This window comes from Ruditapes philippinarum, unplaced genomic scaffold (assembly GCF_026571515.1).
Source record: "Ruditapes philippinarum isolate M1 unplaced genomic scaffold, ASM2657151v2 ctg4496_1_1_1_1, whole genome shotgun sequence".
Taxonomy (NCBI): domain Eukaryota; kingdom Metazoa; phylum Mollusca; class Bivalvia; order Venerida; family Veneridae; genus Ruditapes; species Ruditapes philippinarum.
Window position 1 is genome coordinate 46038 of NW_026852564.1, and position 21202 is coordinate 67239.

The 21202-nt window shown below is 31.9% G+C and overlaps 1 protein-coding gene and 1 long non-coding RNA gene across 3 annotated transcripts; one reads left to right on the forward strand and one right to left on the reverse strand.

The window, feature by feature from the left end:
• Positions 1-1142: 1142 nt before the first annotated feature.
• LOC132717145 (uncharacterized) lies at positions 1143-5276 on the forward strand. Its single transcript, XR_009623917.1, has 2 exons — positions 1143-1283; positions 5058-5276. It is a non-coding gene; the product is annotated as an uncharacterized LOC132717145 (long non-coding RNA).
• LOC132717120 (haloacid dehalogenase-like hydrolase domain-containing 5) lies at positions 4447-20416 on the reverse strand. Of its 2 annotated transcripts, XM_060700526.1 has the most exons (9): positions 20365-20416; positions 16828-17034; positions 7832-7884; positions 7344-7538; positions 7005-7117; positions 6577-6713; positions 6144-6373; positions 5746-5888; positions 4447-5468 (listed from the first exon to the last, which is right to left on the reverse strand). In XM_060700526.1, exons 1-9 carry the CDS (start codon positions 20399-20401, stop codon positions 5087-5089), a joined length of 1497 nt encoding a protein of 498 aa, XP_060556509.1. In that variant the 5' UTR covers positions 20402-20416; the 3' UTR covers positions 4447-5086. The 2 variants fall into 2 exon arrangements, with proteins under 2 accessions (XP_060556509.1, XP_060556516.1); XM_060700533.1 differs by lacking the exons at positions 16828-17034; positions 20365-20416 and adding an exon at positions 8138-8294.
• Positions 20417-21202: the final 786 nt, after the last annotated feature.

A 21202-nucleotide genomic window follows, 5' to 3' on the forward strand; every position in this document is an offset into this window, starting at 1 on the left:
GCAAAAATGTAAAAGAGAGCATATAAAAAACAAGAAAATTTAAGATTTAAATCATTCTCAGTAATGGGTGATAATGTGAACAAATTCGGTGACCCGAAACAAGATAGTGGAATTGATCAACTCCAAGGGTCAATGAATCTCGCGCAAGGGATTGTGGATCTTGCCGGGAAAAATCTATTTTTAGAGTTTCTTATCCCTCTGTAATAAGTCTCTGAAAATGCGTAGCGACAGTGAGGAGCTGGTTTTAATTAGATTGTTGCAATCCCACACTTTTTTCTCGATTGTTGATAAAATAGTAAGCCCAAACTATTTCAAAATTGCCCAAAGGTAAATGATTTTGCATCCCTTTTAAGCAGCAATGTTTATTACATAAACTACAGGTAATATTAAGTACGATGTTTGTTGATACATTTTGGCTCCAATGTCAATATAGTTCATTGGCTTAATCGTTATACATTAGAATCTTGAGCGCGATGTTTGTGGATATTTTAGCTTCAAGGCCAATAGTTCAGTTGCTTAACTGATTCATTTCATCTCGCCAGATTCTTGGCAAAAAATTGAATACAATGGAAGTGATAAAGGGGAAATGTGAACGGGTACAATAATTGAATAACTATAGATGTATATATACAAATTGACCCTGAATATTTTTTTCAACCAATAAGTAACAATCATATTTTTTGTTTGTTGTTTATTCAAATAATATCAAATATATATGCAGTAATATATTTTATATAAAATGATGATCATTTTATATCACAGACATAAATTCAATAACATGTCATAAATGTTCATAAATGTTTATAAATGATAAAAATGGAATGTGGATGGCGTACTTCTACCATGAGATCTTGTATCAGACTAGGAGGCCCCGCTAGGGGAACCCAAGACAAAAATATTTCCCGGGTATCATACATAGATAGAAGAACCACACTTCATATACATGTGAACTTCATACATATAAATGTTTGATAGCAACTCCTTGCACACCCGTACATGTCTTGTTAGAACTGAAAACAATATAGCAAAACATGAATATAAATGTGCTCAAAGAGCGTAATGTTTGCAATGTCTAGCGTAAATGCAACGACTGGTTATGTTACAAACTGAGATCACTTCGAATGCCTGATGTAAAAATGTCATATGCGACGGTTCTCTGTCCCTGGCAAGATACCATGTGAATGTCTAGCAGTCTCTATGCGGTGACCGCAATCCTGTACTGATTAAGCGATCGCCTTGGTTAAGCGACCAGGCACTGCTGTGCATTCTTCCTGAATGTTTAAGTCAGTCATTTCCTGTTCAGCACGTTTTTCATGAGCTTAACACACATGTATTGAAATTCTCCTTATGCCTTATATTGATACTGAATATTGGTTCTGAATTATCCCATGGCAAATTTTAAACCATATGTAGAACTGCAAAACAACCTTATCTAAACCTTGTGAAAAAAAAAATGATTGTTTATTTTCCCCAAATAAGTCGTGTCAAAAGTATTGAATCCTACCAAAGCAAAATACTACAATATGTATGTTTATAGAAACTTTGCATAAAATATTGTTGTCAGTGGAAGAATTTGAATTATCTGGTCATATTAAAACTAAACAGTGTGTAGACTCTTGACACATGTGAAATTGTGGTCAATAAAGGTTATGTACTCATTAATTTTTACAATTAAACTCATTTATGCTGGCACTTCATTTTTCGCAAAACAGATCCTACATTTTTCCGAAACAGTCTATAGTTACATGTACCTAGCACAGAGAATGTTATTGTCATTTAAAGGTTATATTTATCCCATGGCAAAAACTATACCGTATATTGATATTTAGTTTTGGTTCTGAAGCATATTAAATCTTGTTGATTATCATAAGGTCTCTTTTTCCATAACTGCGAAAAACCGTATAAATATGTAATATAATATCCCATGGCAAAGACATGTATGGTTTTAGAAACTTGACATAGCAAAATTTTGAATTAATCGTTCATAGAAAGAAAAATGAAACCGTATAAAGACACTTCACGAATATAATTTATAGAAACTTAATATAGGTTCTGTAGCAAAGACTAAAAGTGCATCGAGTAAGCGATTTTGCCATGGCAAAAAATATAAAATGCATACAGAAACTTGTTAAAGAAAAGATTGTCCTGGTTATTTTAAGCTACAGTCTTATCCGATGGCAAAATAACGACAACAAAAAATACAAACGAAACACACACATACACACACACAATTCTTAACAATATGTGGAAATTACCATAGGTAATGTTGTTGCAATAAAAAGTTTATGTACATAGGCAATAAAAAGATTACGTACATAGAACCACGAAAAAAAATGTTCAAAGAGGTCTTTATTATCCCTTGCCAAACACTGAGCTATATAAACACTTGACTTGATATTAGAAATATTAGGTTAACAAATGGTTATATGATCCTATGTAAACTATATTGTTGTTGTAAACACATACGAACGTCGGGAATATTGTTAACCATTTTAAATGATTTTATTTTCCTATGACGATCATATTTTGCCATGGCAAAGACACTGTAAATCTTATGGCAATATATCTCAGTTGAAATAATTCATTCAGCGGATGTACCTTTTGATTGAATGAGAGTAAGTTTCATTTCATTAATTATCTTTGTTAATATTTTTCGTTGTATTTATATATTTATTTTATTTTATTTTATTGATTCCATTTTTTTTGCTACTGGGAATGGTCGTTACCACTGCCCCATTGGAGCCTCTATGAAAAAAAAACTGCATTGACATATACAAGGTGAGAAAAAAACTTAACCGATATATAACAGTCGAGTTTTTTTTCCTATATGAATCAATGAAAAAACTGTACTGTTATATATCAACACAGTTTTCAAATGCTCATTGAAGTGTACTGATCGAGTATAATGGGTTAGTAAGAACAAAGGAAAAGTTCCAAACCATGCGATAAATATATATAATCGTAAAAAAGGTAAATTTCTCCCTATAAAGTTCTGTCCGAGTATATAAACTACATAAACTATATATATAAACTATATATATAGAACAAATGACAAAAAACAAAATCAACAGAACAAATGACAAAAACTGCGTTGAAGCGTTTTATAAGAAAATCGCTTTAATACATTTCAATTTGAAATAATTATGGAAAGACCAATCCACTTTATTGTGCATATAAAGCTTAAATGTACGACCCATGCTTTAAGGCTTTGGAAAGCAATCACAACTTTTTGGTCCCTATAAAATACTTCCGTAAGGCTGGGTAATAGGAAAGGTATTCGGTTAACTAGTTGCATGCGACTGCACTTAACGACCAAGCTATTTTCTTGTTATGATTCGAAGATATGCTTATCTATTATTTCTTTCGGAACGATGTTGTTTACTAGTTCTTTTTTGTGTGTGCATAGCAGTACATCACAAAAACCTGTTCCGTTCAACTTAAAATAAACATTCAGTTGCGGTTGTCAACCTCTTTAGTATTCATTTCTTAGCAGAAATAATACAGTGCAATCCCAGTCTGACTAAAGTTCAGATCAACTTAAGTTATTTCTTGAATGTAATAATGCCACAGATCGAGCTATATTTATATGGAGAAGCTAAGACGACATTATCTGTATCATTATCACGCAAGTTCACATTTTCGTGATATTTTCCGAGACAATGTTCTAGACAAGAAAATTTACCGATATGTATGCTGCCATGTTATTTAAAAGTTTGTTTTAATTATCAATAGGAGTGACAAAAAAGTTGCAAAAATGTAAAAAAAAAAAAAAAAGCATAAAGATTAAGATGTAAATTATTCTCGGTAATGGATAAGAAATGTGAACATATTCGGTTATGTAAAACAAGATGATGGAATTGATCAACTGAAAGGGCCAATGAATCTCGCGCAAGGGATTATGGATCTGGACGGAAAAAATCTATTTTATCTATCTATCTAACGTTTCTTATCAGTCTGTAATAAAATTATCTGATAATGCGTAGCGTCAATGAGGAGCTAATTTTAATAAGATAAGTGCAATCCCACACAACATGTTGTTGTTGTTTTTTCGACTATTGATATAATGTGCCCGAATTATTCGGAAATTGACCCGAGGTAATGAATGTTGCATCTCTGTGAGCAGCAATGTTTATTATATAGACTTGGGGTATTATTAAGTTCGATGTTTATTGATATTTTTTGGCTCCAATGTCATTGTAGTTCATTGGCTTAATCGTTATACATTAGGTTCATAAGCGCGATGTTTGTGGATATTTTGGCTTCAAGGCCAATAGTTCATTTCAAGATTTGCTTAACTGATTCATGTTCGTCTCGTCAGATTCTTGGCAAAAAGTTAAATACAAAGGAAGTATTAAAGGGAAAATGTGAACGGGTGCAATAATTGGATAACTATATACGCAAATTGGCCCAGAATTAATTTTTTACAACCAATAAGCAACAATCATATTAATTTTGTTGTTTATTCAAATAATATCAAATATAAATGCAGTAATATATTTTATATAAAATGATGATCATTTTATATCACAGAAATAAATTCAATAACATGTCATAAATGTTCATAAATGTTTATAAATGATAAAAATGGAATGTGGATGGCGTACTTCTACCATGAGATCTTGTTTCAGACTAGGAGGCCCCGCTAGGGGAACCTAAGACAAAAATATTTCCCGGGTATCATTCATTCATAGAAGAACCACACTTCATATACATGTGAACTTCATACATATAGATGTTTGATAGCAACTCCTTGCACACCCGTACATGTCTTGTTAGAACTGAAAACAATGTAGCAAAACATGAATATATTATAAATGTGCTCAAAGAGCAAGTAATGTTTGCAATGTTTAGCGTAAATGCAACGACTGGCTATGTTACAAACTGAGATCACTTCGAATGCCTGATGTAAAAATGTCTTATGCGGCGGTTCTCTGCTCCTGGCAAGATACCATGTGAATGTCTAGCAGTCTCTATGCGGTGACCGCAATCCTGCACTGATTACGCGATCGCCTTGGTTAAGCGACCGGCACTGCTGTGCATTCTTCCTGAATGTTTAGTTCAGTCATTTCCTGTTTAGCACGTTTTTTCACGAGCTTAATACGCATGGATTGAAATTCTCCTGTCTGAGAATATGTTCAATTCCATGACAAACATCTGGCACAAATCTTGATGGTTTTGCCAATTCTGGTTCATGCATAATGTCTCTATGCCCATGGTACACGTCATCACTCGGACTTCCGGGCGCGTTTGTTTCTTCGTGTTTATATACTCCGGTGCCGACGAGAAGACTTTCCATTGACCTAACCGTCTGCTGGTACAGGTTTACGCCTTTCGGAATGGACCTACTGATTGGCAAATGGTCGCTGTGGTCGTCCTCGCACATGTTGCCGTTGTCACGATTCTGTTGCGCTCTTTTCAGGTATCTGTCGTACAAGTTGGCGCCGACAATATCAACGTTAGGGTTATCTCTGTAAAAGGAAGTAAAAGAAATATGTATTAAAGCATATATTGCTTCTTTACATTGCCTCATTCTATATGATTAGCAAAGCACATAATTTATAGAGCTACAAATACAAATTGTTTGACTTTATCCTATGAGAAATTTACAAAAAAAATAAAATAATAATAACAGTCATTAGATGATTTTTTGTTCAATGATTTTTGAAGAGCATAATAATTTTCATTGCCTATGTAGGTTACAAAATTAAAGTCTATTTTAGATCTATATTGAAAATTGCGGCTTACCCAACAAAGTAGAGTTTTCTGATTGGTCGAGTGATGCCAAGTCTTCTAGCAACATCGCCGATCACGTGTTCTGCATATCTGTATGTAATTTCGCAAGGTTTGCCAATCAATGCACGGTATTCCAAATCTTTTCCAGTGATTTTCTGAGAAAAAAAATCAGATACATTGTCAAGTTCAGAATAAAATCTGGTAAGAACCAGATTCATGTATTTATTTAACGTGTATTTGCGGAGGTAGAAAATTGCAATTATTGTAAAAGTATTACTGTCATAAAGACGCAATTTATCTCATGTGTTTTATATAAAACATATAAATATATCTAAGAGATAGTTAAAACAAATATACAAATATTTTATTAAGAAACTTCCGGTTAAAACAAAATTTAAGAAATTAAATACCTTATACAATGCCTCCAAGCACACCAAGAAAGCACCATGACCAAATCGTGGCATACAGGCCTGATGCATGAACACAAGATCCATATTGCACGCAATCACAGGCAATTGTTTCACATTCAGAACGGTTTTAGGGGTGTGGCTTGAGTTCGGAACACCCTCGGTTAGTAACAGGTCAACCAATAGCTGGAGATGTCCCTCCCAGTGTGTTGGTTCACCAATGAGGAGAACAGCTGAGGATTAAAAATAATTGTTTTTAATTGAAATATGAAAATGGAATAAATTTTTTTTGACTTCATTTATAGAACGACAAGGCAAACCGATTTATACAGTAGTGGAAACATAGCCGAAAGGAAAACACTAATTTCAGTAATTACTAAAAAGTAAATAGAAGCAAATCTACAAGTAAACAATAATACAATAATAGAATGTTTACCTTCAACTGGCGGGAAAGAAGTGTCGTCAGGGTGACTTCCGGTTGCCACAGCGTTTCTGTGCTCATGATCCACCATGTCCAACAGGGGATACGCAAGCTGGACGTCCTCTATAGTGCACACATTTGTAAATCCAATACTTTATTATGTTAAGGAATAAAACAGGTAAAACAACATTAACACGTGATTATCCAAGATTTTAAGTAGTGTTAACAAACGTTTAAGGACTCTGAAGACCTGTCCCAGAAAAATCGCAATTCAATACAAGTATTTAACAACTTCCTCAAATTTTGAAATTTTGACAACATTCAAATGTTGTTTTTTTGGGGGTTTTTTTATGTTTTTTTTTATGTTTTTTTTTCATTACTTAAAAATATCTTCTTATTTTCTTTTTAAATTCAAACATAAATATTTCGATTTGAAAGGATACTCTTTGGCGATTTCAGCTCGGTGTTCTTGTCCAACAACTAGAACATGTTTGTCATGAAATTCTGTCAACAGTCTTGCCGGCGTCGGAGCATGTATGACCTGGTCTGGCGTAACCTGCAATGATATTAAATAATACATTATAATAATATTATAATACATTGCAATTCGCTCCCTCTCCCTACATAATACTAATGAGTTACATTTCAAATGAAAACTGTGTGAAAATATTGAAATTGCTAGTCTAATGCAGATATTATACGTTAATATATATGTTTTAGCTGAAGACTAAATAATATTATTATAGATAATATGATTAAAGAACTTTTTCAAAGACCCCTACCTGAATGTTGAGCCATTTTTGTATCTGTGCCGCCTTGTCGTTACTCCTGTTGCAAGCGTTTGTCACGAACGCAACCGGAACCTTCAGATGACCTTCTTCGTCCTCTAACAGCCGAATGGCTTGCTGGGCAGCACTCAAGGGAGTCGAACCTCGTGCTAAAACGCCGTCAACGTCAAACAATATTCCAAAGTCAGCCTGAAGTTACACAAATAGACACAATTACATTTTCCCATTAATTGTTAACAATCTAAGTATAACTCTAATCAAACGAAAAAAAGGCATTTTGTTAAAAGCACGAAAACAGTGTAACAAAGTACAAATCTATGTTTAAATTTGTTATTCAGTGCAATTTTTGGAGAATTGCCACACGATGATATACTTCTATAACAACTGTTTACTCCTCCGCGTGGCCTTGGCCTATTTATACAACAGCTGATTTTACAACAAGTAGTAAACACTGATATAACACAAGAAAACTTCATTCATACCTCGTCTTCAAGGCTTTCAGACACTCTTCTCCCCTCCGAACAATCAGAACCATCTGAAAAATAGAAAAATAACAAAATATAATTTAGGTTCAACGCAAATTAATAAATAAATATGCTTTTGTCGTATAATAATTATTAAATGCATCAAAATTAAACCTCTTTTGTTCATGTTACAGTACAGAACTGATTATTTTAAATTTCGCAAATAAGATTTTAAAAATAACCAAAGAGAAAACCGAAAAACATGCATAAATGTATTCCAAAGTTGAATTTAGAACTGCATTAAATTGCAAACAGCTAACTAACCGGAGCTGTAGTCATCCCAACTGTAATTGCATTTCATAAATTCCTTCATTATTACAACTTAAATAAAATCTCTTTAACAAACAAAATATCAAATACTAGTAAAGTACTAGCTGCAAGAGTTGATTGGTTATGAATTTTGACTGAGAGAAGCGGGCTTATATAGCAGACGACAGTTGTTATTGTTTTCCATATTTTTATTCATTTCTCACGATCACATGACGCGTCAAAACAAAACCGCGAATTCTGATTGGTCGTGATTGAGGTAACCTAGTTTACATGTGCGGAACAAACCAAAACAGAAGTTCAAGCGCAGAGTTCAAAATGCAAAATATTTACTAGTTTCATTGTACATTGCATATGGAACAGCTAACCGAAATTCGACCATGTTTATCTCTAACATTCTTGACTTAATTATCAACGTCCATGCTTTAAGCACATGGTGATCGTATTTTAGAAATAAGGTCATCAAAAGTAGCAATATATCGGGTGAAGTGGAAAAAATCATGTGAATTACTACGTAATATCGACCGAATTTACAATACATGTATTAACAGATAATGAACTATTCAACTTCTATAATAAGGCATCTTCTGATAACATTTTAAGAAGAAAATAATTGCAATAATATAATATTTGAGAAAATCATTTTCTGACAATATCTTTAACATAAACAATGACTTACTTTGTAATAGAATATTATATATTCGAAATTTTCAAATATAACAGCGTTACATAACTTCCTAAGAAAAGTGGTGTTCATAGATTGATGAAAAGTAAGAAAATTAAGCAAACTAAAGAAACCTATATATCTCGTAGAAAAGACATGTCTCGATCTAGGTGCATTTATTTGTTGTATAGACGCAACTAGATATTTTATGAACTGCATTGCGTAAAGATAAAATTTACTGAACCGAATGCAAAGACAATCATTTCTTGTACGCCTCGACTTTTGTTCATAATGTTAGTTCTTGTCCGGAATAGACGGAAAAGGCCGAGAAGATGCGACTGAGTACGAAATCCAATAATCAGTCTAGATTTTACTCCCAGTCACTAAATAATCTGTCAGTCTGTAGTCTATGATATAACTATAACTATATTCACCCAGTTTCCTCACGGTTTCCACCCATCAATTAATAGAAATCGGGTCAGATAAATGTCTGTGCATAACTAGATCAGTGGGAACGATCTATATCGGATGCTGGCATACAAATACTTTACAATGTCTCCTCTAATTATAGTACAGCGAATTGACCTGATTTGTCTTATATCAAAGCCATTTAATTTTATCAATTTTCAATTTCAACAGCTGGCTACTGTATAGTATTATAAAGCTGGTTTGTCAATTTTCTGTGAAATTTCTGTCAAATATTATCTTTTATATTTGTCTTGTTTCGGTAGTAGATGTACGAATTGAAGAGATAAATGTAAAAATGATCGCAAGCTTTGTGCATTTCTGTATCTCGTGATAGCGAAGGATTTTTTATCTGCACATATGTTTTTATGAGGCGTAACGAACAGAAGTAAATATTTCGTTTACACACGAAAGTGTGATTTTTGCGATGAGTAACAGTTTTCCTTTGAAACATGCACGTTTGTATAAGCCAGTGAAAGATCATATCTACATTTAACAAAATTAATGTTAAGGCAAGCTCCATCAAATATTACATCTTTTCAATTATAATTACACCCCGTATATATTTGTTAAATAATTAAGCTTGCAATTACATTCTTTTTGGGACACACGCGTTAGAAAGCAGTAAGACAGTGCCAAATATTTTGTTAAAATTGAGCGTAATGTAATGAAAACAAGATTAAATCATGTTTCCAAATAAACACTGGCATTAATTTAAGGGAAGGTGAGCTGGTTTGTGTTGAATTTGTGTTGAATTTGCAATAATTTGAAAAATGTTGACTTCTTGAATGGGTTGAGGGCTAGAGACACTTTTTTTAAAAGAAGATTTAATTGTCACCTCAGTGCAGTAATGGGCTTTGAATAACTTAATTATTATAATAATTACGAGTAAATTTTAAATTCTTGACGAAATTTATATTTTGTTCCAACGGGGCGTATTTGTAATGATTCGGTTCGAATTGTTTTCTTTTAATATACATTTAGCCACTAATGAGTATAACATCGTATGTAACTTTGAACGATCATTAGTCATTAGATATATGTCTATATATAAATACAAATCTAGCTAATTTGCTGCCTCACTTTGTCTGGAAATCGTCTAATGTATTCAATCACGAAACGGATGCATGGTCAGGTTCAACTAAAGAGTTTCCAGTGCACGAACCACTGTGATGCATAATTCAACTCTCCAAACAGTGAAAGGCACATGCAAGAAAATGTGACTACAATTATTGAATTAATTTAAATATGCCAACATATCGCACAATATACATACATGTTGATGTTCTCCCAAACAAACCTTAAATTTACAAATTCACGTTCGCGTTCCCTTTTTCGGTCAAAAGTTTATCTGCATTAGGTCAATATCCTAATCATTTCATTCTTTTTCATAATGTCCCTGTCCTTCACTGAATTAAACGAATTTTGTGTCATCACGTCCAAACATCATGGAAAACCCAGTTTACCAGCTGTTTGTGTGTTCCGGCGTAAACACGTGAGTTATTTTTAGATTTCTAAAAATAGCACATGCATTATTTGAAAATTAAGGCCATGTAAAAATTATTCTTTAGTTTCGATTCAGTTATACAATTTTTGTATGCAATTCGTTTTTTAAGCAACTTTGTGGGATTAATTAGTATCTTGTAAAAAATTTGACTGCCTTAAAATACTAATGTTCAGACTGAATATGCAATTTTGTTAATATGACTTACAATTTTCACTTGTTACATTTTATAACCTATGTGATCAACGACCTGTGCTTAATTTTCTGACCAGTATGTTAACATGATTTTGTTACCGACATTTGGTGAAAGCAACCCTGACCTCATGAATACTTGTCCGAAAAGTGCAGTGATCACGACGACCTATATAATGAGGTTAATTTGGTTGTTACAGTTATGCTTGCTTATTCCTATCATGTACAGTAATATACAGAAATTTGCTATATCTTTAAAATATCCTCTTAACGCGTCCTTAGTTAAGGCAATGAATATATCCATTTTACGTATGGCAATAAATACTACTATTAAAATATTAACGTCTTTGGTTATAAGAGTCTTTTCTCAAACAGTGTTGCTGTATTCTTATTATAGATTATGAAGTCCATTAAGGGTGGCAACTGTATTTCAAATCTTCCAGAGTTATAATAACTTCAAGGTTTTCAAATGAACCGAATGAGTGGTTGTTTTAGAACATGTATACACATTTTTTTCGGAAAGCAAATAAAAGAGCGCTAATAATTGTTTCAAAAAATTGTAATTAGTGATTGATGAAAATAATAAATAAGTATTATGCAACTGGGCAGCTTTTGAATTTTATTTTATTAATTGTGTTTTTGTAAGTTACGAATGATCGAATTCATAAGGACTCGAACAACAATTATTTTCTTTACTACAGACCTATTTCATGTGTATTTTGTCAACGCCTATCTTTATAGAGGTTAATCTATGAATAGTATGAATATTAAAAAGCATTGTCAACACAACATTTGCACGTAGCAACTTTCATTAATAAGAATTAATTTAATATGCCAGAAACATTCGGGACATAACGCCTGTAGGTAAACGTTTTGTTGACAAAACATATAAAGTCGTTCTAATGTACATGATTCAGCAACGGTCGACTTACATTAATGTTAATGAAGATATAAAATAATTCGGACACTTTTAAAAAAATAAACACCAGCAAATTTTTTTTTCAACAAAATTGTTTTAAGCTACGTGCAATAATGTTTTAAGCTACATAAGTACATAACTTCATAGTTATTTATTAAGAGCATGCTTGGTGTTTAATAACTGAAGAAAGTAGCACTGAACATGCAGTAATGTTTCGTAAGGGTAGCAAAATGTAAACAAATTTCACTTCCATACAAAATACTTTCACTACAAGTATACTAACTGCCAACATAAGATATTTCATGTGTGTGGCAAATGAGTATTTTGTGGAAACTGTAACAAGTTACCAAAACCACTCTTGTGATAAATAAAAATGATAGCATTAATAAGACATAATGGGCCTTTAAGCTAATAGTTATAGTTATAACTATTCTTGGTACATGGTAAGCAAGTAAACTAATTTAGTGGTTGAAAATTCATTTTATCTTAACTATGTGTATCACTCCATTTTTCAAATTCTTTGGGTCTCAATCAAGGCCCATTCTTGCAAAGATGTTGAGTGAAATCGACATGTTAGATGTAGCCTTCCTCTACATCGACCAAAGTAAGTAACTTTATGTCAATTAATCAAAAATCCGCATGACCAATGGAATTTTCTTAAAATTGAATCGGTAACGCTAAATTCTTTAAAAGAGTGGGACAGTCTTTTAATAATTAAGGTTGTTTTAATATTGTATAATACATATTTTTCATTATCTATTATTGGTAAATCACCATTAAAATAGTCAATCGTTAAACATATAGTATTACTTCAACTCAACTTTACAACGAAAAAAAACCCCCTTATGTCACTTAAACCATTTTTCTAAATCGATTTTGAACTAGATTATTAAGAGTAAGTCGATGACCTCCTTTATTCCCAAAGGTATTTTTTTTTATCTTATCTTGGCTTTAACAATATTGACCTTGAAATAAGTAACCTTTATTTATCATGACCTCTGAAAAAAGTTGCTCTCAATTTTAGATACAAATTTGAGTTGTGTGTTTTGTAAACGTGCATTTTCGTTATAATACTATTTGTTTATGGTACCTAACAATGTTGGCGGTTTGTGAACTTAACGGGCAGTGACCTTGGAAAGAGTGACATATAAAATTTGACATTGTTTAAGATGACCGCCAAAATTTATTATATCATGAATCAAAGTTCTGAAGGCACTGACGTTGTTTGGTACCTCCTTAACTTTTCGAAATTCATTTTTGTTTTAATACGATAATTCCTTTACATAAACCTTTACAGAGCATTTTCAAAAATGAATAAAGTAAACTATAAGTGTAATAATGTAAATGAAATTGGTATTAATGATCTTTTAGATAAATAAATTGCTAAATGTGGTATCAACTATTCTATGTGCTTATTTGATCACCTCTAGTCTTCTTTGTTTGTATATTTTAGGTTGTTTATTTTTAATCAATTGTATTTTGTTTTTCAAATCTGTTTGAAGTTCACGTAAAATATTATTTTGCAGGTATATGTATATAGTTCAAAGGTTTCAATGCCTTAAAGACATCAAATGCAGAATACATGGTCTGCTTAGTCGTTTATGTCTTATAACATATTATTCCCTCACTTGATTGTATTAATTAAATGAAACCATTCTTATATCCTTGAGTTATAGATATCTGATGGCAGACACTGGGCTTGTTAGACATTGTTTTATAGTTCTTTCTATTTTTACCTATACAGTGATACACAAAGGTGCTAGTCGCATTGCTTTGACCTAAAATATGTTTAATATTGTTAGTCATCCTTTTTTTCCTCGTTTTTGTTATCTTGTCTAGTACAAAATAACAATAAAGTCAGATAGATATTTTACATAAAATTCACATACAACTACTCAACGCGACTAGCACTTTTACGTATGCACGTAACGTAATGTACATAAAACAGCTTAAAACAAAACAGTCTTGACAATTGAAAAAAAAAGAGATAAACAACAAAAAAAGGAGACTCTTGCAATGTCAAAGTCTTAATTCGATACAATGAATTTTGATAAAGGACTTTTGAACGATTTTGAGTCTTTGTTTAGAATACCATTGAGAGTTTATTAATTGAGTCTGTATTCACTGCACTGTTCCGTGATAACCCCTGCACGTTCGTTGTGACAGTCAATGACCTAACGATTATCTGTCATAAACAAGTATCGAAGTTTGTCGGTGAACTTTTTTTCTGTACGAAATCTGCTGTGGTCATAGTATTATTTTTACAATAGGTTTATCTCTTAGATTTGGTTCGCTAAATTGCTAATCATGGTCATGCAACTACATAGTTAGGTGAAGAAGCAGGCGCTTGTTTTGGTCTATTATGTTTTGTTTAGGGGGTTGAGTTTTCATACACAAATTTACAATTTATATGCATTTATTTTTTTCCAATGATTGTTATTATCTTAAATGCTTCTGGGATTGTTGTTTTATCAATTCATTTGTAAATAAGATTGTTATATGTCTATTAACGGAATAATTTTAATGAACACGAAATTAGTTCACACCTACATGTGTATTGGTAACGTGATGGTTTAAGCCAATGAATAAACACGTCAATATTATTTTTACTCAGGCAGAGAAAAAGTGTGCAAAGAGTAAATCGATAATCTTTATGTAGCCAACAAACTTTGAATTGCAAGTATTTTTTTCATATCTTTTCGGCAGATAAACTTTTCGAGGATTCGTATCGTAAAATGGCTGCCATTTACAGTATCAAGTGATTATCCCAAGCACCACCGCAATTAGCGCGGGAATTTTAATTATAGCTAACCTCGGCGCGTATACCTTTTTCATATTTTATTGTAATAAATATTTACAAACTGTGTCTTTCGGGGTTTTTTTTATCAATATTATAACAATAATGATGTTAATATGAATAAATAATCATATCTCAAATCTTTTGACTATGATTTCGATGAAATTCTACCTTAAGTGTATTAAAAAGGTTTTAATTTCCTGTAATTTTTATTTTTGATTATGCTTCAAAGCAGTCAATTGACCGTGAATTTTCTTTTCATATTTTGATTTCCTTGAAAATCATTTTTCTCATCTGAAAGCATGCAACTTTAATATGGTGATACATTAATTACATTCCATGAAAACTTTTAAAGATATAAAATATCTCATGACATATTTGTTCATTTTATATTACACCTTTAATTCAGCAAACATAGTCTTCACAAAAAGTAGTATGCAATCGTACTTATATTACATACGAATGTATGTAATATTTTTCTTGTATACACATAGATCTATATAGAGGTCTATTGAATTATAATATATTATATTATTGTTACATAAACATTCCAAACATAATTAGATTTGTTTGTCTTTATTTTTTAAAAATGCATTAAATTGGCGCAAATGTTCGGTAAATCCCGAAAAGACCATAGTTAAGCGCGGATAGGTCAAGAAATGGACCAAATAACTATAACCAGACTATCAAAGTACACTAGTTTTATCTTTGGAGGACAAAACGTAAGGTTGACAAGTACTAGTCAATTTAAATAATCAGTGGAACCAAATTTTGGACATATTGTAATCAAATCTTTACAATATTTCGTCTATCAAAACAGTACAGATTATGGGGCAGCCACAGTGCTTTGATAGTGTATTAGGTTTAATTCTGACGTGAAAATCTCTTAGAATACAACACCTTAAGTGTATAGAAATATACTGAGGATGTTTTTGAAGTGTGTCTTTTATCCCAAATCTTACCCAAAATACCGCTTCTACAAATGATCTAAACAAAGGTAATCATCATTCAAGTGTAACTACATGATTGTATTTAATTAACATTACTGAGTGCGTCTTGAAATCTTGTTTTGAACCGTTGCGCGACTTTTGTTTTTTCGTAAAGTTATAAATGTTTTATTGTGACTAAATTTATTATCTCATATTTATTCATGATAAACACGCAATGTCAATCACCGATATTATCCCATTTTTATCTATTTTAAGTTACTATTTATTTCGCACAAGGTCTTTTGCATTGTGTACTTAAGTGTCCAAAATCAAGGCCATTCTACGGTAGCGTGTATCATGTTGCAAATTTGTTTACGTCAGGTATAAACTTTTAATCTGTGACGTACTTTATCAGCGCGCTGTAAATCACCTTTACGTATGCTACTTAAATTGCACCGAGGTACTGAACAGAACAGAACAGAACAAACATTAAATCGGACTTATTTGGGGGTCAACGGTAGACTAGCCACCTTTCATCAAATATGCCGTGCAACATTTTCAATATGGCCATGTTGGGCGTTCTTTAGGGATTCCGTTTTATCTTTACTTAAAGCTATGCCAATTTCATTAAAATTGTCATTGACTGAATTAATTATTTGTACTTGGAATTCCATGAGACGGAGAAAGAAATGAAAAACATAAACCAATAATGAAACAAGACAAGACAAGAATGTAAGACTAATTTGCCTTTGCAATGACAAAGCTTCGAAAAAATAATCATATTCAAGGGCAGATAACTCGAAAAAATGATAGATGACGAAAAACGTGAAAAACGTGCATAACACAACAGAACAGAACAAACATTAAATCGGACTTATTTGGGGGTCAACGGTAGACTAGCCACCTTTCATCAAATATGCCGTGCAACATTTTCAATATGGCCATGTTGGGCGTTCTTTAGGGATTCCGTTTTATCTTTACTTAAAGCTATGCCACTTTCATTAAAATTGTCATTTAAAGAATTGCTGACTAAATTATTTATTTGTACTTGGAATTCCATGAATGAAAAACATAAACCAATAATGAAACAAGACAAGAATGTAAGACTAATTTGCCTTTGCAATGCCAAAGCTTCGCAAAATTAATCATATTCAAGGGCAGATAACTCGAAAACATGATAGGTGACGAAAAACGAGAAAAACGTGCATAACACTTACACGATACTTGTGAAGCCCGTCGTCTGTACTCTTCATCGAGTCTACGAATCTCGAGACCCGGACTTCCGCCGTTCATATACAAGTCCGTTTCCGGTGGAATCCCATTTTTGATGATCGTCCGTCCCTCCAACTTATTGTTTATTCTTGAACTGACTTCTTCTTCCATACTAAACATTGTGTCGATTTCACTGATAGTACCCATGATGACTGAAATAGTTTAAAACTATTGTAAAGAATCTTTTACCACTAACTATAGAATGAAAATATCAATAAACATGATATTGTTTTGTCTAAAATGTCGCCATGAAATATTAAACCTTGGTTTGTTGATTATGACTTATAAAGACCGTAGAACTGCAAAATCATGCGGCTGAGGCATGTTCTTGATCAATGGTTTACTTGAAAATATAAATCGATTATTCAATAAAATAAATTATCGAAAAAACCTTTGTCAAATATATAAGTGGTAAATAAAAGAGAGAAAAAACATTAATAACTCTAAGTGGACTTGGTACAAAGTTGAATAACTAAAATAAAATTTTAGATTGTGTAAGAAAATTATCTTGATCAAAAGAATACGAAAGTTCATGATGTTTATTGAGGTATTTGATGTTGCGTACTTTAATTCCTATTCTTTTGTCAAATATTTAATTTGCCATCGTACAGTTTTGATGTTGTTGTTTTGGGGTGGGGGGGGGGTGTTCCTTTTTTTTCTTCTTTTTTTTCAATGTTTTTTTATTATCATGTATTAAATTTTATTATCATTTTTTTCCAAAATGAAACAGTCGGAAAATATCGACAAAATGAGACAAAACGCTCCATTTTAAGGACTGTCGATGCTAACTAATTTTCTAGTTTTACTTGCAGACGAAACTTTCTTTCCGCATATTACATCCTTGTTTATTAAGAGAAATTATAAAATATATTTTTTTACATTCATCCCATACCTAGTTATCTTTTATGCACGTCCATCTTATACTCTTTATTCCCTTTTTTATATATATACCTATTCTGCTACACGAGTTTTTTTAAATTCATTTTTGTGTAAAAAAAACACGCATCGACAAAACACGATCATCACATAAGCAATAAAATATCACACAATAGGTCTATATAGACTTTGTACAAACGTATATACATTTTTCATTAATGAGCACAAAAATAACATATTTCTTAATCGCAGCATAATTCTGTCCAGAATTCACAAAATGATGAGTCTGGAAAATTTCAAGCTTACCAGAACAGTTAATTTGAGGGGGGAAAATGGCATAAAATTGTCAAATATATTTAAACTGATATGTATTATTTCATAATTTAAAACTTGATTAAACTTGACTCACCAGCTTTATTCACAATCCGAATATTTTCTCTGACTGATATATGGATACATTAACGAGGCATTCCTTTATAAAGATGCGTTAGATTTCGGTCACGGCTTGTACGGCCGTCTCGTGCGTGATCGCGGTGAAAGGTCACGTGATACTCGGGGGTCAAAAATATAACTTATTATCTATTTTTAAGATTTAAAAATATAGAATGTGATACACAAGATAAATTTGATTATGTGTTATCAGACTGATTATAAATGTCTTAGGCCTTGACAATATTTTAGAGATAACCGATTAAAAGTGAGAAAGTACTGTAAGAGAAATAATGTCGCAGCTATCGATCCTGTATTCTGTAGGAAACTAGAATTTAGAAATTACCGATCACGGAAAGAGACATGCGTCTAACAGGTTTTCTTCCGTCATACAGCCGTGGCTGTTATATTATTAGAAACGTACGTAGTTCACCAAGAATTATTAACGGATGAGTCTACTGAATGAGTCTATCGTATGTTAAACGTTAATGGTGATGCTCTAAAAACTGTAAAACATTTGTTGTATACACTGTCTTTTTCTTTATTTAAAAGTATATTTCATGGTTTATATAATCAAACGCAGACGACAAAAGTGCTGGTGATATTTCGAGGCCGCCACTATGCAACACTTCAAAGTAACAAGTGTGTATCTGTTAATTTCATTCAAGCACACATTGTGTCGATATAAAGAGACTTCTGTGACATGTCACGCGCTTAGATAAACAGTATTTAAGTAGATACTTATTATCTACTGATTTACTATAAAGTACAACCTCGGCGTAACAACACCCTTTGCTAACCAAATATCTAGATGCTGCTGATAATTTGTTCTTCAGAGGAAACGGCTGTTGAGAGGTTTTGAATTTAATTTGGGTCGAATTTGTACTGTACTTGTATGGAGGGCATTTCTTTACAAAGGGTCGCTCTGAATAGATTGCACTGTAGTTTCCTCCAACAAAATTACATGGAAATGGCAGACTCGCTTTGATTACAAACGTCCATATAATAGTACAAAAACTACCAGCAGTATAAAAGTATCGAAAATCAAAGAAAACAGTTTAAAACTTCCGAAAGTCAATTAATAGAACTACCAAAAGTCAAAGAAAACAGTATAGAAGTACCGAAAGTCAAAGAAAACAGTACAGAGCTACCGAACGTCAATGAAAACAGTATAGAACTACCGAAAGTCAATGAAAACAGTATTGAACTACCGAAAGTCAATGAAAACAGTATAGAACTACCGAAAGTCAATGAAAACAGTATAGATCTACCGAAAGCCAATGAAAACAGTATAAAACTAACGAAAGTAAATGAAAACATGAATGATTTTTTTAATCTTGAAAATCAGTATAAAACTAACGGAAGTCAATGAAAAAAGTATTGAACTACCGAAAGTCCATGAAAATAATTTAACTAGAAAGTCAATGAAAACATTATGAAAGTAAGGGTCTGTGAAAATACAATCATGTAGTATAAAAGTGACAAAATTCATTTAAAAATATGAAAATTTTTGAATTCAATAAAACAGAACAAAACCAAAGAAAGTCAATCAAACATTTGAAATATTGTTGTTTAATTTCCTTAAAAACTCAAAACTTTATTACTAAATATTGTCCAAATACCATAACAAATTGGTAAACAATTTTATGGGAGTCTATTTTGATTTATTTGTATAGTTTACGAAAGATTATCAATATTGTTAATCAGCTGTTCATGATATACACACAAATAGTGTATAGTACTTGGTTCTATTTATGCACCGTTCACCTAAATTTGATATTTAAATATTAGATAAAACATTTTTTAATCAAAACATGAGCATGCATAGATCCGGTGTACCAACTGTCTTCATTTAAGACCACAATAAATTGTAATACAACCGATAAATTTAGTAAGAAAAAATTATTAATTATTCGAGTTCACAGTGTTCAAATCTAGGATTTTGAAATCCTAGATATTTAAAACAAAAATATTTCTAATTTAGCAGCTGTACAACACAAGATTTTATGCGACAGAAAAAAAAATGTATTTTTATACATGTCCGGAGGATTGTTAAAGTAAATGTCGAATTTTTGAAGAAGATAAAAAAAGAAAAAAAAACAAGAATGAAAACCCTACCATTTGCTCATTTGATTTAAAAACTACACTTTTTACTTAATTTAAATAACAGTAATTACGTGGTTGTTCCTTGTAAAAATCGTAAAGCTTGTACATCTCCGCGCTAGTAGATTCTTCGTCCGTCTCCCTTAGTCATGTTATCTTTGATTTTCCAACAACAAAGTGGGCACTGGTACATGCATAAAATTATTGTGTTTTCTTCAGAGTGCAAATCAAGGTTGTTTTTATTTCAGCATACTAGTACTGAGGCGAGCAACATTGAGTGCCATGGCGATAAAACCTGATCTATAAAGCCGTGTTCGATGTTGAAGTCGCACCAAGTGGTGTAATTTTAAACCGACGAATACCTTTTAAATATTATATTTTTATTATAACGTGAAAGTTTATATATAATATATGCATGAACATATATTCTTACTAATAATTATGTAAAAACGCATTAACAAAGTCAATTCTTACAGATATAAAGATATGAAATAAAAAAAATCTAACAAGAATTTCACAATATCCGGGTTGTCCACGGTTTTAAATATGTTATCAAACATGCGTGGCTTAGAAAGGAGAAACTGTTTAACGCGTGATATAGGATTTAGTTAAATATGGGAAGCGACACGTCTTTTCAAGCAAACCTTATTACTCATCGCAAAAAAAAATTGTTTTTTGTTTACTTAATTGTTTGTTGTTTTAATATGATTTGATCTAACACTTTCGTTTACAATTTCACATGTTGCTTTTTTTAGGTTGCATTCTAGTGAATCATTAAGTAAGCACTGATCAAAGATCAAAAATCACGGAGAGAGTTTTCAAAAAAGCTTTACAAGCTTCCTACTCAATCCGTAAATTTTATTTTATGTAATTTATTATGTAAATGTGTGGATTATTAATAAAATATTGTTT

What these genes read in the sequence shown, in the direction of transcription:
- LOC132717120 (XM_060700526.1), bottom strand. Translation starts at nt 20,401, where the DNA reads ATGTACAAGCTTTACGATTTTTACAAGGAACAACCAC. An exon ending in ACGGGCTTCACAAGTATCGT is followed by an intron (nt 7,885 to 16,827) that starts GTAAGTGTTATG and finishes TCTATTTTTCAG; the next exon opens with ATGGTTCTGATTGTTCGGAG. An exon ending in TTCTTTCCCGCCAGTTGAAG is followed by an intron (nt 6,374 to 6,576) that starts GTAAACATTCTA and finishes TTTAATCCTCAG; the next exon opens with CTGTTCTCCTCATTGGTGAA.